Below are 13,429 nucleotides of genomic sequence, written 5' to 3' on the forward strand. Positions count from 1 at the left end.
CACAATGTGAGCAGACACACGCACACGTAGATTTGTGCTGTGAAATCCTTGCAGCGGTGCGCCACCTGGCGGCAACAAAGGGAACCGCAGCAGTGTAATTAATTTATTATGACTTTTAGTTTAATTTAAGTTTCACACATTGAATTATAAATATACAAGCTTGTAATGTATCCATTACATATAAATTGTCTGTGTTAATTAGAAGGAATCCAACAATTCTGAGTAAATATACCGTTTGGTCTGTCAGAGCCACCGTAGTGGATTCAGGAAGTCCGTCACGTGATCTAGAAGTGTCAACATTACCGTGTGCTGCCTGACGGAGCCAACAAATTACCGCTTAAACCCAGCTTTTCTTCACGTAAAATTATTTTGTTTTTACCTTTCCGTAATCGTTTTTGGAGGTTTAACAATGTGTTAGCTGTGGCTGTCACTGGGCAGGTAGGTCGCGTTTAGCTTCGCTACCAGCAAATTGTTTAGCTAGTTTATATTAGCTCAGTAGGTTCGAATGCTAACGTTAGCGAGCGTTCCTGCACTTATGTCTACGAACGTCATCAAAATGCGACGTAATGATCATATATCAGCTGTTTTGCTCGACAGAGGCTAATTTCTCGTGTTGCTACGTTGGCATGCTAACGCGGAGGTCTCTCGGACGCGTTTCAGGATGGCTGAGGCTCACGGTGGACAGTCGTCTCTGGTGCACAGCTTGGCCAAACTCCTCCGGCAAGATGGTGAGTCAGAGCCGCGGTGTAAAAACGAGCTCCACCGGTCGGGTCAGGGTGGGGTCCAGCTGGTCGAGGATTTTAGACCCACGTCAGAGGGTGGGATTCAGTCAGACAGGCTGTGGCTTAGATGTTGAGCTTAACTTCCTGTGTCTTCCTGTGACCCTCCAGGGGACCTGGTGCTGGAGGGCAGCAGCACGCTGACCCTGCGGGCTAGCAGCTTGCAGCAGCTCACCAGGCTGTTCGAGCAGTACCTGTTACCCAGGAGCCAACAGCATGGCTTCCTCGCCCTGCCTTCCCACCCTGCCGATACCGCCTCGCTGCTTCAGCTGCAGTTCCTGTTTGATGTCCTCCAGAAGACCGTCTCTCTCAAAGTGAGCCAAAGTGGGGTCAGGGTACCCTCCAGTATGGATGTGTTATCACACCCATAGCATCCAGACTGAACATGTTGACACGTGTCTGTGTTTAATGATCCTGTTGCCTCATTCTGAGCCTGAATTGTTTCTTCCTCTACGAGGACATGTTTTGATGTCAGTTCATGTTTTTTGTGTATCTTGATTTTTAAATGCAGCTTATCAACCCACGAGGAACGAGACTCCATTCTCCGCTGAAGATCTTCCCTTTTAAGTCATTGAAGTATTTAGAGGTAGAGGATGAGTCTTGATTTCAAGTATTTCTTTATTTCCTTTCATTCTATAGTTGCTTCTTCCCCTTTCCTTCTTCATCAGTCTGTATTTCCTTCTTTGGCGTTCCTTTGCCAGCTGAAGCGAATTCCACCACACTGTCTGGAGGGACTGAGAGGAATTTACTCCCAGCTGGAGGTCTTCACGTGTTCCCGGAGCCTCAGCTCCTTGGAGGTACTTCCACTCCCGTCACATCCATCAGGAAGTGCCACTCGGTGCATGTCTGCTACGTCTAGCTGTTTGTCCCCCTTTAGGAGCTGCTGTCCCTGTGTGGAGGTGACCTGAGCTCTGCACTACCCTGGCTTGAACTGCACACCCTCAATTTCAGCTACAACTCCATTGTCAGCCTTGATGAGTCGATAGTGAGACAAAGACGCACGCAGGTTCTCCGTCATTTGCCTCATCGGCTGGAGATAAATTCCTCTTCTTTCTGTTTGTTTTTAGGGTTTACTGAATGTCTTGAAGTCTTTAGATTTAAGCCACAACAAGATTCAGGAATGCGCAGAATTTCTAAAGGTTTCTATTTATTTGCTGATAATAAATATAGAAGGGAATGATCCATGTTTTCTTGCCTGTGACGACCCTCCCTCTGTCTGTCAGCCCTTGAGTGAGCTGGAGCACTTGAACCTGGGCTACAACTGCCTGCAGAGGGCGCCAGCGCTGAGCCTGAGTGCCAGGGCCAAGCTGGTGACACTCAATCTCAGGAATAACGAACTGGAGACTATAAACGGTAAAGTGGATCGACGCAATCCGACTTTATCTAATTTTTTAAAGTCAGAATGTCGTCAGCCAATCGCCTCACATGCGTGAGCTCACGCTGTTTCCTGTGGAGTTCATGTCTGAGAGTCATTTCCTCCGTCGCTCTGCCGTCTGGTGAAGCAGGTGTTGAACAGTTGTCTTCACTCCAGCACTTAGACCTGGCCTACAACCTCCTGCTGGAGCACTCCCAGCTGGCTCCCCTCTCCCTGCTGCACCGCCTCAACACGGTAAAAGAAACATTTGCACGCACGTCCACCTCCTTGTTATATAATATCGCGCAAACATTTTTTAACTTGCGTGTACGTCTTCTTCCAGTTGATGTTGGAAGGCAATCCGATGTACTTTCAGAGGAATCATCGCATCTGCGCCGTTGGACATCTGTCCCCAAAGGCTGCAAACCGTAGAGTGAGTGATTACCTTGATGAATTCAGGTACCACATCGACAGGCAGCAGCTGATGAACTCCTGATTAACTTGTAGCCACAGCTCAAAAACAGGTTTCTGTGTTCCATGTGTGAATTCCCAAGTTTTTTTTTTTTCCATGTGACTGGGTTTTGCTGGCACATGTACGTCCAACGTGTTTTCTGAAATTATCAACAGACCCCGATGGCCTGGGGAACCGATCTGAAATCAGGCATTTGTCAAGTTTGTTTTTCCCTTTGGCTTTCATTCCAGCTCAAACTCGATGGCGTCCCGCTGTCTTCATCTGAGTTATCTGTAAGTTTGAAGCTCAATAAATCAGTGGATTGCATTGCGTTTGAAACTTCTGACCCTTCGCCGCCCTCTCTCCTGCAGGCTTTACCCAAACAAGGCCAGCTGATTGTTCAAGCGCAGGCCACGCCTCCGGTCGCGATGCAAACCGAACGTCCCAACCAGGACGTGTCCAGCGGCGCAGGGGAGCTCAGCGACAGCATGTCGGTTCCAGAAGTGAACGCCCCGCTCAGTCAGAGGAAGAAAACCAGAGTAAGAGACCTGGACTGACTTCCTGTCTCATTGCAGAGAGTGAGTCTCCTGACTTCATCTTGTGTTCAAGCCGTTTCCTGTTTCAGAGTAAGGTGAGGGTCCGGAGGGCCAGCATCTCCGAGCCCAGCGACACGGACTACGAGCCCAGGTTTCCCTCCTCGGCTCAGGGTAATGCTGGTCATCTGGTTTTATCGCGCTGTGAAGCCAGGAGGGTAAACCTCTGACGCCGATAATCCATGTCCCCCCCCCCTCCAGCTGTTGTCCTCCCCCACCAGCAGGACATCGAGCGCATGTCCAGCTTCAGAGATCAGCTGGGTGAGGACTGGCTGAGGTACCAGCATCATCTGGACGGGCCTGCCCCGTCCATCAGTCACCTGCCACCCCTCCCCAACACACATCCAACTGCCTGCTGGGAGCAACCCTGTCCACCACCCCACCAGGAAGTCCCTGAGGTCCTCCCCCCACCTCTGCTTTCCTCTGAGCCCAGGTTGGAGGCGTCGGACGCGGACCAGGAGACGGAGTCCACCCTGCAGTGGGCCGGTCACAGCCCCCAGCCCACTGAGTCCACCTTAGACGACTGCATGGGGGACGGCCAGGAGGTCCAGGTCCAGCCAAGTCCAGACTTCCAGATACCGGAGAGAGAGGAGACCAAAGACAACGAGGAGGAGGAGGAAGAGGAGGATCTTGGAGGTAAAGTTGTCTAAAAGCTCCGTAGAAACTGATAACAGGAAGTGACAAACGTTCCTCGTGCGTTCGTGATGTCTCGCAGTGGACCTGTGTCACCCGCTCCTTGTCGGCGTCTTATCCGACAAAGAGGAGGAGGAGGGTGAGGCGGAGAGGAAGAGTCAGAGGAGGGAGGTTTTCCTGCGCGTCAAGCGGGACCTGCTGGTGGAGGTGGACGTGCAGAGCGGCAAGGAGCGATGCCGGCTGGAGTTCTGCAGCCTGGCCCGGGTGGAGAGCAGGGAGGCGGCCTGGACCCGAGGGGTGAGGAGGGGCGACGGATGCTCTCAACCATCATATTTTTACTGCGATTTTAATTGAAACCATCTCCGCTGGAGCAGAACGGATGCCTGAGCTAAACCAGCACAGATGGTTCCAGAAGTTGCCGGTTTGACTCTTCTTTCTCGCTCCCAGGAGACGGAGGAGACGCTTCCGGCCGCGGAGCTCCAGTTCGACTACGTCAGCCGGCACAAGAGGAGGAGACGCTACGTCCTGCTAGACGACGACCCCCGGCAGGCGCTGCAGGTCAGCCACCCGCCGACTCTCCTTCCTGGGGACCAGGAAGTATTTTGAGAATCGCCGTGGCTTCAAAGTTCGAGCGACGCCCTCTTCTTGGACGCCCCGCGCGAGTCTGTTCATGCTCACAGGCCGTCCTCCACCACCTGAGCGACAGCAGCATCGCACGCCACCGCCGATTTCCCTGTTAGCATCTGTGCTCGCGTTGCACAACATCAGCCGCCAGATATCAGTCAGTCAGACGCTGGACGCCAACACCAGGATGTGATTTTCTGCTTATTCCAGATTTGTTCTGAGTAGTCAGGGTGTTATGAGTTCTATCAAGACCAGACGCCAAACAGCAGGAAACACCTTCAAGCCCCCCTCCCTTCCCGGGATGAACCCGGCATGTGTTTGTCTTTTCTTCAAAACATTTCCAGTGAAAATAGCAAACTGTGACGCCGAAGCGGTGTAATTATGATGATTTATCCTGTCTAATTATCCTTTAGCGCTTTGCCTCCATTTGCAGGATGTTTTGAGGACCTCAATCAGCTCTCCTGGCGCTGATCCGCTTCATTCTCCCCCCCCCCCGTTAGGCCCTGACTGATGTTCTGTCGCACGTGGTCGAGGAAAACCAGCAGCGGAAGTCTGAGCTTCGCCCCGACTGCTTTCGACTGCAGTGCCTTCGCTGCAGGTCAGAGTTCACACGTCAAGGGAAGGGCGGCGAGGAAGACGGCAGGAGGAGGAACGCCCCGATGCTGCCGGAAGACGACGACGAGGAGGAGGAGGAGAAGGAGGAGGAGGAGGAGAAGGACAAGAAGGAGCGAGTGGAGTGGGACGGCGAAGGTGAGCGGGATGAAACGGAAACGAGAGATTCAAGCGAAGAACAAAAAAGCAGTCATCCACCAGATGTTAGAAAGTGATCTGGAAACAAACACGAGCGCCGCCTGACAGACAAAGGCCAGAGCGGAGGCGAGAAGGTTTTCCAAGCATCGTGACGCACGATCTCCAATGACTCATCAATACCATCGCTGTCTCGCACGTGTCGGCACATCACGTCTTGTTTGCGCGAAGCGGACAGGAACCGCCTGCGCCGCAGCTGCGAGATGGAATGACTCCGTCCAATCACGCGTCGGTAAAACACAAGCTTATAAAACGATTTGCCTCCTGTCGTCAGCGGTTTAAAGATGCGCCGTTTAAACCTCATCCAGTCGTATCGTCATGTAACGCCTGCATCGTGTGTGTGTGCAGGCAACAATGTGATTTGTCCAGAGTGTGGCAGCGATCACGTGGTCCAGCTGGACGGCCAATCAGCTCCCTGCACCAGCACGCCCATCCACGGCTCGCTGAAGTCCGACAGCGAGGACAGCATCCTCAGAAAGGTACGCTAAAACGCTCTTCCTGCTGTTTTTCCTACGTTGTTTTTTATTCGTCGCCCCGCCCCCCCCCCAGGTCGATCACACAGACGCCAGCGTGGGCAGCAGTCCCGTCCCCGATGCCACCGTCCCCACAGACGACACCGCCTTCGTCACCGCCCAGGGGAGCTCCTTCTTCGCGGGCGACGCCTCCAGCCTCTCCGACCACACGGATAGCCAGAGTAAAGAGGATCTGGCCGGGAGTTACCGCTATGCCATCACGGAGGCCACGCCCCCTGGAGACGGAGTCCCGCCTCCAGGAAGATCCGACTCAACTGGTGGGATTTCGCGCCTGTCGGGAGCGTTTTTAAAAGTTAAAAATGAAAGGATTTGTCCTGAAGGGCGGAGTAGCTGCTGATTTTGAGGTGTGATCAAAACCCACGTGGGCGTGTCTCCACAGCTGAGCTGGACCTCCTGTCTGAGGACAAGGCGGTGGACCACCGGCTGCAGCTTTTCCTGGACATGGAGGTCTTCGAGGAGGAAGAGGAGCTGCATTCCTTCCTGAAGGTTAGTCACAAACAGAACTTTCTGTCGCCCCAATCCACCCCCGCTAACGAACGGCGTTTCTTTTTTTGAGACGCTAGTTTTGCTCTCTTACCCGTGACCGCGGCGCCTGACCTCCAGATCTGCCTCATTGACGCTGGGATTAAAGAGGGAGAGTCTGGCTGAACACATGTTCATGTCAGACAGAGAAAATGGGTTTCCAGGCGCTCCTGATCCTATTATTAGCGTCTCGCTGCAGCCTGGGACTAATTCCTCTCCGTCTTCATGCGTTTCCTTCATCGCCAGGATTCCAGACTGATTCCAGATTTGCGGAAAACCTCCGCGGCCGTCAGCTGACCCGACTGTGATGGCGTTGAATTCATCCTCTGGTGTTTCTCCCTCTTTGTGCTTCAGATGTCTGCCGTCAGACTTGGCCAACCGGAGGAGGTGCCGTCTCTCCTGGTGGTGTCCGACCGGCGCATCTACTTCCTGGAAGTGACATCAGAGCCCCGGTGAGTTGGAGCCGCTGTCGATCTGAAACCACGAAGGGGGAAACATTCAAAAAGGGGGCGCCACGCCGTGTGACTTTAAAGGCTGCCGCGGCTCCGCCTCCTAGGGGCAGGATGTGGATTGGGTTTCGCACCCTGCCCTCGTTTCTGGGTCACATCTTGAGAACACATTGACCTGGAAGTGTCTCGTTCGAGCGCCGCTTTTCTCGCCTCCGTCGTATTAAAATGAGGTCATGGTGGTTTGAAACGCTCCCTTCTCTGATGAGGTATCACATGATCGATCGCCACCCGATTCACTCCAGAGGCCACGCCTCCTCACTTCAGAACTCACCCCGCCTCCGCCGTTTCTTCATCACGTTTCTCTGACGCCGAACGTTGTTTTCGTCCCCGCAGAGGCCAGCTCTCTGATTGGCTGCAGAAGCGAGACAGCCACCCAATCACGGAGCTCAGCTACCTGGAGGTGGGGCTAGCATCCCAGAGCATCCACATGGAGTTCGGAGACAGCGGCGGCATCGCCTACACCCTCCTGGTGAGGGACAGCGAACGCTGCAAGCACTTCTTTGGCCTTTTGACAGGTAAACGCTGCCAAACTCAAGCAAAGTGGAAAATGGTTTGTTTTTAATATATGGAAAAACGCATAAAAGAAAGTTATTCCCAGAGGGGGAACCCGCTGACACCCCCCCCAGCGTCGCCTTAGCACCTCGCTGCGAGGGAAGAACACCACGTAATCACCGTTACGCAACTGAGTTAAAGAAAATGTTCGATTTCTGTTTTCCTGATGATACACAATACAGAAACTATACATACAAGCCCCGCCCCCTCTGTCGTGGCTCACACCATCCCATTCAGACTAGACCAAAACAGGTCGTCTGTGAGGGGAGGAAAACTTTATAGCTGAATTGGGGGGGGGGGGGGGGGGGGGGCTCCTGGAATGTCTGGAAAAATATGGAAAATTAATGGGACAGCGATCCAGCCCCATCCCCACCCCCTAAACGTGTGGAAAACAGGCCGGCCCATATGGAACAGCGTCTGCAGAACCGAACGCCGCTCAAAGCGCTCCCCTCAACGGTTGAACAGAATCACCAGACTTGTTGGTGTTGGATGGAGCCAAAGACAAATTAGAGGGCTGATGTAAACTGGAGCCCCCCCCCCCCCCCCACCCGACCCGTCACCTTTTCTGACTCGTCATCCGTTCGCTCCGCGTTCCGCCAACAAGTCCTAGAGACTGCAAATTTTCCCTATAGGGCTCAGATCGTCTCTTTGTCCAAAATATTTTTTGAGGCTTTTTTTTTTAATTTTTTATTTTTTTTACAGGATTTAAAAAAAGAAAACATCAGAAGAGAGAAAGCAGGACCGGGTCTGGGACACGTTTGTGTTTTACAGAGCATTTAAAGCATCAGAGACACGAGAACAAGTCAGCAACAGAACTTTTAACGACCCGACGTGACGTTTAGAGAGGAAAAACATGCTAATCTGATTAAAGACGGGTCGTAAATATGATGAGTTTGTATGTTTTCAGTGCAGCGTCATTAAAACCTTCAGGGAGGTTCTGGTTTCTCCTGAGTCTGGTTGTTTGTGGGGTTGTTTGTTTGTGTACACACACACACACACACACTACCGGCTATATGATATATATATGAGGGCGTTTCCTGTTTCCTGTTTCCTCTGACGTCCCGCGTCTCCGTCCTCTCAGGGATCGTGCGAGAGATGGCCCACAAGTCCGACAGCCAGCTGAAGTCCATCTCCACCACCAGACTCCACCCTCAGCACCACCTCTGGTATCGTCCACACACACACACACACACACACACACACACCTGCCGCTCCACCCCCTGCGGCCGTCCACACAGTTCTGACGCTGCACGTTTGGTTCGTCACATCTTTACTTGATTACTATCAGCGTTCTCGGGCGTCGTTTGGTGAAACTGCACCAGTAATTAGCTGGTAAACCACACGCTAATCTCCAACATGTGTTCCTGCTCAGATCTTTGGAGCAGGCGTGTCGTGTCGTGTCACGTCTCGGCTGCTCGCCTTTGCTTTTTTACGGTCGTTCTCTACCCAAAACAGAAGATAGAAACGGTTGAGGGTTACTTCTGATTTATGCAGACGAACAAACCCAACGCACCTCATCCAGCTACAAGAGGAAATAAACATTAGCTGGATGAGGGAATTGACACCCGTATTTGTTGTGTGTCCTCAGGCAGCGGGGTCGAATCAAGTCAGAGCGAAACCCGTTGAAACCACATCCACGTCAGCTGTTAGCTCCCCTTTAGCTTCTGTCTGACGCGGCTAAACGCTGTGCTAACGTGTTCATCTGACCCACAGGCCTCTTGTCTGCCAGGACGTCCACGCCGGTGAAGAGGAGGGTCGGATGCAGTTCTTCTACATCCTGGCCTTCGTCCTGCACGGTGAGAGCTGGTGGTGTTTCACACGGAACACAAGGGACTCGTGTCTGGTTCCCGTTTGCCCTCACGACATCGCTCTAATCTGATTCGCCCCGCGCCGCGTGGCGCCGAGGCCGACTAATGACCCGTGAGGTCGGTTTTTCTAGACTCTGAATCGGGTCGTTCCTGGACCGGAACGCAAAACATTGCGACATGAAAGATGTCATAACTCCACTCCATTAGGGTCATAAAACACAAAACTCCATGTGGACTGGGGGGGGGGGGGTGGATTCCTCCTCCTCCTCGAAGTTAATACCACAATAAAAGGCCTCATAATTTTCCTGCAACCCTAGAAATAAATAGAAGTACCAGGAAAATTTGCTAAATGGGAGCAATAATAAGAAAATGGATGCAAGATGTTTGTTTCTTTCTAGTTAAAGCAGAATAATGGCAGGAAGGGGGGAAATGGAGATGGGGGGGGGGCTGATTTGTGGGCAAGCGGTTCATGTGAGGTGCCTGTCCAGGATCCACGGGAGCCGCGGTCCACGTGGAAGCTGAGGGACGCGACCGTGATGCGGGATGCGTCCCGACTCACGTGTTAGGGGGTGTGGGGGTGGTTGGGGTGGGGTGGGGGGCAGCAGGAGAGGAACAGCTGTGGAATGTTCAGGTACCGTGGTTTTTGAGCGTGTCGGGATATGCCCGTCTCTCGGGAGCCTCGGGCGTCGGCTCCGACGTGAAACCCGACGCCAGAAATGGCGTTCGTAAACGGAAAGCGCTTTGTTAAAGTCAAGTCACCGGTGGAGCCCGATTCCAAAACCGTTCTCTCTTCTTTCAGGGGAGGTGTGGACGCCCCTGACGGTGCTGGTGACCCAGGAGACCATGTACCTCCTGAAGGAGGACCACCAGTGGAGGAGGAGCTCCGCCGGCCTGCCGGAGGAGGACGGGGGACGCCGGGAGCCGAGCAGCGGGAGCGCCGTCGCCCTGGAGACGCTGCCCATCAGCTGCCTGAGCTCCGTCCAGCTGTGGCCTTCAGACCCACGCAGGATGGATATGAAGCTCTACGACGAGGCTAGTGCAAAGGGGTGGGGCGGAGGTGGTGGTGGTGGTGGTGGGGGGGTCCAATCATGACGCCATCCAAGATAAACGCGTTAGCTTTTGATCGATGCGAACGCTCATCGCTGCTTGCGCTGCGAAAACAAGCCGCCGCGGTTCAAGACGCCGGATGTCAAGAGGCATTTTCTGTCCAATCCGTCACTTCCATGGTCATCATTCTCCCTCCTTGTGTTTCCTCCTCCTCCTCCTCCTCTTCCTCACAGACGGTGAAACAGGAGAGGACGTGGTGCGTGCGCTCCGAGAGCGGAGAGCTCCTCCAGGGCCTCCTGGCCTGGGTCAGAACGCGGTGGGAGGCCATGTTCGGCATAAAGCTCCACACAAGCCTGCAAGACAAAGCAGCATAAAAGTGGGGAGGGAGGGCTCGTGCGTGCTTGTGTGTGTGTGTGTGTGTGTGTGTGTGTGTGTGTGTTTTATTAGCTTGAGTCTGCATGTTGGTACGAGGAAATGTTAACGGAGCATGAGCTAATTTGTCTTCTCCAGTCTGCTCCCATTACGCTGGTTTCTTTCGTCGTCTTTCCAGCCAAACAACTTGGAAGTGCTCTTTCACTCATGTGGCACAAAAAAGCCGTAAAAGCACCGGTTGCATAATGTTTCCCTGCAGATACCAGCGCTCTCTCTCTCTCGCGCTCTCTCTCTCTCTCTCTCTCTCTCTCTCTCTCTCTCTCTCTCGTTCTCTCTCTTTTTTTCTTTCCAGCTGAAATGGAGTTTGCATCGTTTGTTTCCCAGCTGCGCCTTAACGCACCGCTTTGCGCTCTCCGGACGTCTCGTTGACCTGATAATGGAGCACATTTGGGTTACAGGGCATTAACTTTTTGGAGACGACTGAACTGCCCCCCCACACACACACACACACTCCTCTCCCCCCTCTCCGTCTTGGGGTGAAGGTGTGCTTCTGAAAAAGCCGTCGCTTTCAAGTCTTTTCCCAATGATGAGTCTCTGCGCTGTGTCATGTCACCAGAGGAGATGCGGGGGGGGGGGGGGAGAAAGTCCAACAATGGCAGAAGTTTCTTTGTTTATGACCAAGTTTGGGTTTTTTTTTGTTTTTTGGTAAAATTCTTTCCGTTCTGATGTAGAAAAAGTCGGTCGGAGAAGATTGAAATCCTCCAGTGCCTCAAATAAATCTGTTTATTCCATTTAAATGCGGGTCTGAAATGTGATCCAGAATTCCCTGCATGCAGCCATTAAGGACATTTTTCCCCCCATCAGGATAATTTATTTCTTCGTTAGCATTTTTTTCCATTATGGATCAATGTGAAAGAAAGACTTTTATTTTTATATCAATTTGAAAAAGCGTTTGTTGTGTCCACTGACATAAACATGATGTGTTCACTGGTGTTTTTCTGTGTGGTTTCTGAAATATCTGCAATGGGTTTTATCCATTTTTTTTTTAACGTCTTCATTTGCCCCCCCCTTCTTAGTTTTTAATCATTAAAACAGGAAGTGTTGAGGTGGATCTTTCAAGATCGGGTGCAGGATCACCGCAGATCCCTTCGATAAAGGAAACCGGGTTTGATCCAGAAGAACTTAAAGGGGCTCTGGGGGGGGGGTGGATGAAGGACAAAGCCGAGAACCACAGCTGGGGATTGGAGCTGTTGAGATATGAGGATTTCATGTAGAACAAAAGTCAACAGTGAAAACATGAAAGGCTCAAACTGGAAGCAGAAGATGCGCTCAGTTTGTGGAACGGGTCGGCCGACTGTACGGGGAGACGAAGCGTCTGAAAGCCGTTTAATCCTAAAACCTCCCGGAGCAACAAGAAGCAGAATTTAAAGCTTTTGAGGGTGATAAGTTTGCGCTTTTTACCTGAAATGATCAGACTTGAGTTTTTTTTTTTGTTTTTTCCTTGTTTCTTATTGTTGAAAAGTGCAACTTTCCCCCTAAAAGTGTTGAGAAAAAAAAATCATTTAATTGAAAGTAATGAAGGCGCGTACATAAAACTGAGTCAATGGTGAAGTCCATGTGCATCATTAATTCTATTTTATGGATCTGATATGGCATCTGGGACCGTTTTTCTCACTCATGCCCATATTAAGCCATGCATTTCAGATTTTTATTATCCTTCCCCATGTGTTAATTGCCCATTTTCTCTTTCTGTAAAGAACCTTGTCCATCCTGCCAGGAATAAAATACTAAATCCTTTTGTTTTTTGGCCTAAACTATGGTCAAATTAATGAGCCCAGAAACTCAGCCTTAAAACATCCATGAGTCATAACAACTGCACACCGTGAATTTGTGTCAGAAAGGGAGGAAACAAGCAATTGAGCCTGATACTAAAACGTAACCGCAACATGTGTACGTTCAGCGTGCGGAGACTGCAACGCATGGCAGGGGGGCAGAGATGAAAAGTAGTCCATACTGCTCAGTGCTACCCGTCATTCAGGCAGTTCATATATTCACCACGGGGGAGGTTTGGAGGAAGGAATGTGTGGGTGCAAAAAGAAGCTCCACTCAACCCTATAATCCCGTTTTCACCAGTTGCTCGGAGCCTCGATTGTCGCACCTTTTTTTGGGGGGGGAAGGGGGCAGAAAAATGCTAATTTCCACGCGGCGTCAGGATTAATAAATGTTTGATTGTGAAGTAGTGAGGATAAGAAGGTGAAGGTGAATGAGTTCATGTGGAACCGGGTCCAAAGTGGAGAACAGAGGCAAACGGGGAGGATAGTTAGACTGAAGGGAAGCTGGGATGCAGCCACGGCGATTTGGCCGGGCGCAGACATCTGGCCCTGATTCTGTTCCCTCTGCCTCCTCCAAAACGTTCCGGCTCCTCCGGTGCGTCCAGTTGCTCCACGCACGACGACGAGTGATCCCGGCGCTTCCGCTCAAATGGCATTCTGGGATGGCGGGGCCTTTGACGTTGGAATAAAAAGCTGCAGTCACGCAAGCGCGACGTCAGGCCCCGCCACGCTGCCAGAAGCGTTCCAGGGATAACACGGTGTCCTCAGCGGACGGGGGTGATTCGATTAGGGTGCACTCCGTGTACTTTTTGGACAAAAGATTAAAAAAAAAAAAACAGATTCTGGCACCTCGGGTTAAAAGGTCACCACCGCCAAAATAAGAGTCTCCTCCCTGGGTGTCTGGGGTTCAGCCTGCCGGATGAGCCGCTGAAGCGGATTCAATGTGGGATGGAAACGTTCCACCAAGTAGATGTGGTTGTCTTTTATTTCACAGGGGCAGATATAGGCGTGCA

The 13,429-nt window shown here is 51.9% G+C and overlaps 1 protein-coding gene across 2 annotated transcripts; it reads left to right on the forward strand.

Moving 5' to 3' along the window:
• The first annotated feature begins 241 nt into the window (after positions 1–241).
• On the forward strand, positions 242–11,571 carry stk11ip (serine/threonine kinase 11 interacting protein). Of its 2 annotated transcripts, none has more exons than XM_068309581.1 (26): positions 242–438; positions 598–728; positions 891–1,093; positions 1,291–1,365; positions 1,481–1,576; positions 1,657–1,764; positions 1,847–1,918; positions 2,003–2,132; positions 2,285–2,388; positions 2,477–2,566; positions 2,836–2,877; positions 2,956–3,123; positions 3,210–3,291; positions 3,379–3,813; positions 3,893–4,107; positions 4,258–4,368; positions 4,935–5,184; positions 5,590–5,720; positions 5,791–6,031; positions 6,154–6,260; positions 6,651–6,748; positions 7,139–7,320; positions 8,439–8,523; positions 9,071–9,153; positions 9,965–10,197; positions 10,446–11,571. In XM_068309581.1, exons 2-26 carry the CDS (start codon positions 662–664, stop codon positions 10,584–10,586), a joined length of 3,549 nt encoding a protein of 1,182 aa, XP_068165682.1. In that variant the 5' UTR covers positions 242–438; positions 598–661; the 3' UTR covers positions 10,587–11,571. The 2 variants fall into 2 exon arrangements, with proteins under 2 accessions (XP_068165682.1, XP_068165681.1); XM_068309580.1 differs by having other exon boundaries at positions 661–728.
• Positions 11,572–13,429: the final 1,858 nt, after the last annotated feature.

This window comes from Antennarius striatus, chromosome 24 (genome assembly GCF_040054535.1).
Source record: "Antennarius striatus isolate MH-2024 chromosome 24, ASM4005453v1, whole genome shotgun sequence".
In the NCBI taxonomy this organism is placed as follows: domain Eukaryota; kingdom Metazoa; phylum Chordata; class Actinopteri; order Lophiiformes; family Antennariidae; genus Antennarius; species Antennarius striatus.

Bases quoted from the DNA above. Each gene is read 5' to 3' on its own strand.
- stk11ip (XM_068309581.1), top strand. From the start codon at position 662: ATGGCTGAGGCTCACGGTGGACAGTCGTCTCTGGTGCACAGCTTGGCC. The intron at 3,814-3,892 runs GTAAAGTTGTCT...GATGTCTCGCAG, and splicing joins GGAAGAGGAGGATCTTGGAG to TGGACCTGTGTCACCCGCTC. The intron at 6,032-6,153 runs GTGGGATTTCGC...GTGTCTCCACAG, and splicing joins AGGAAGATCCGACTCAACTG to CTGAGCTGGACCTCCTGTCT.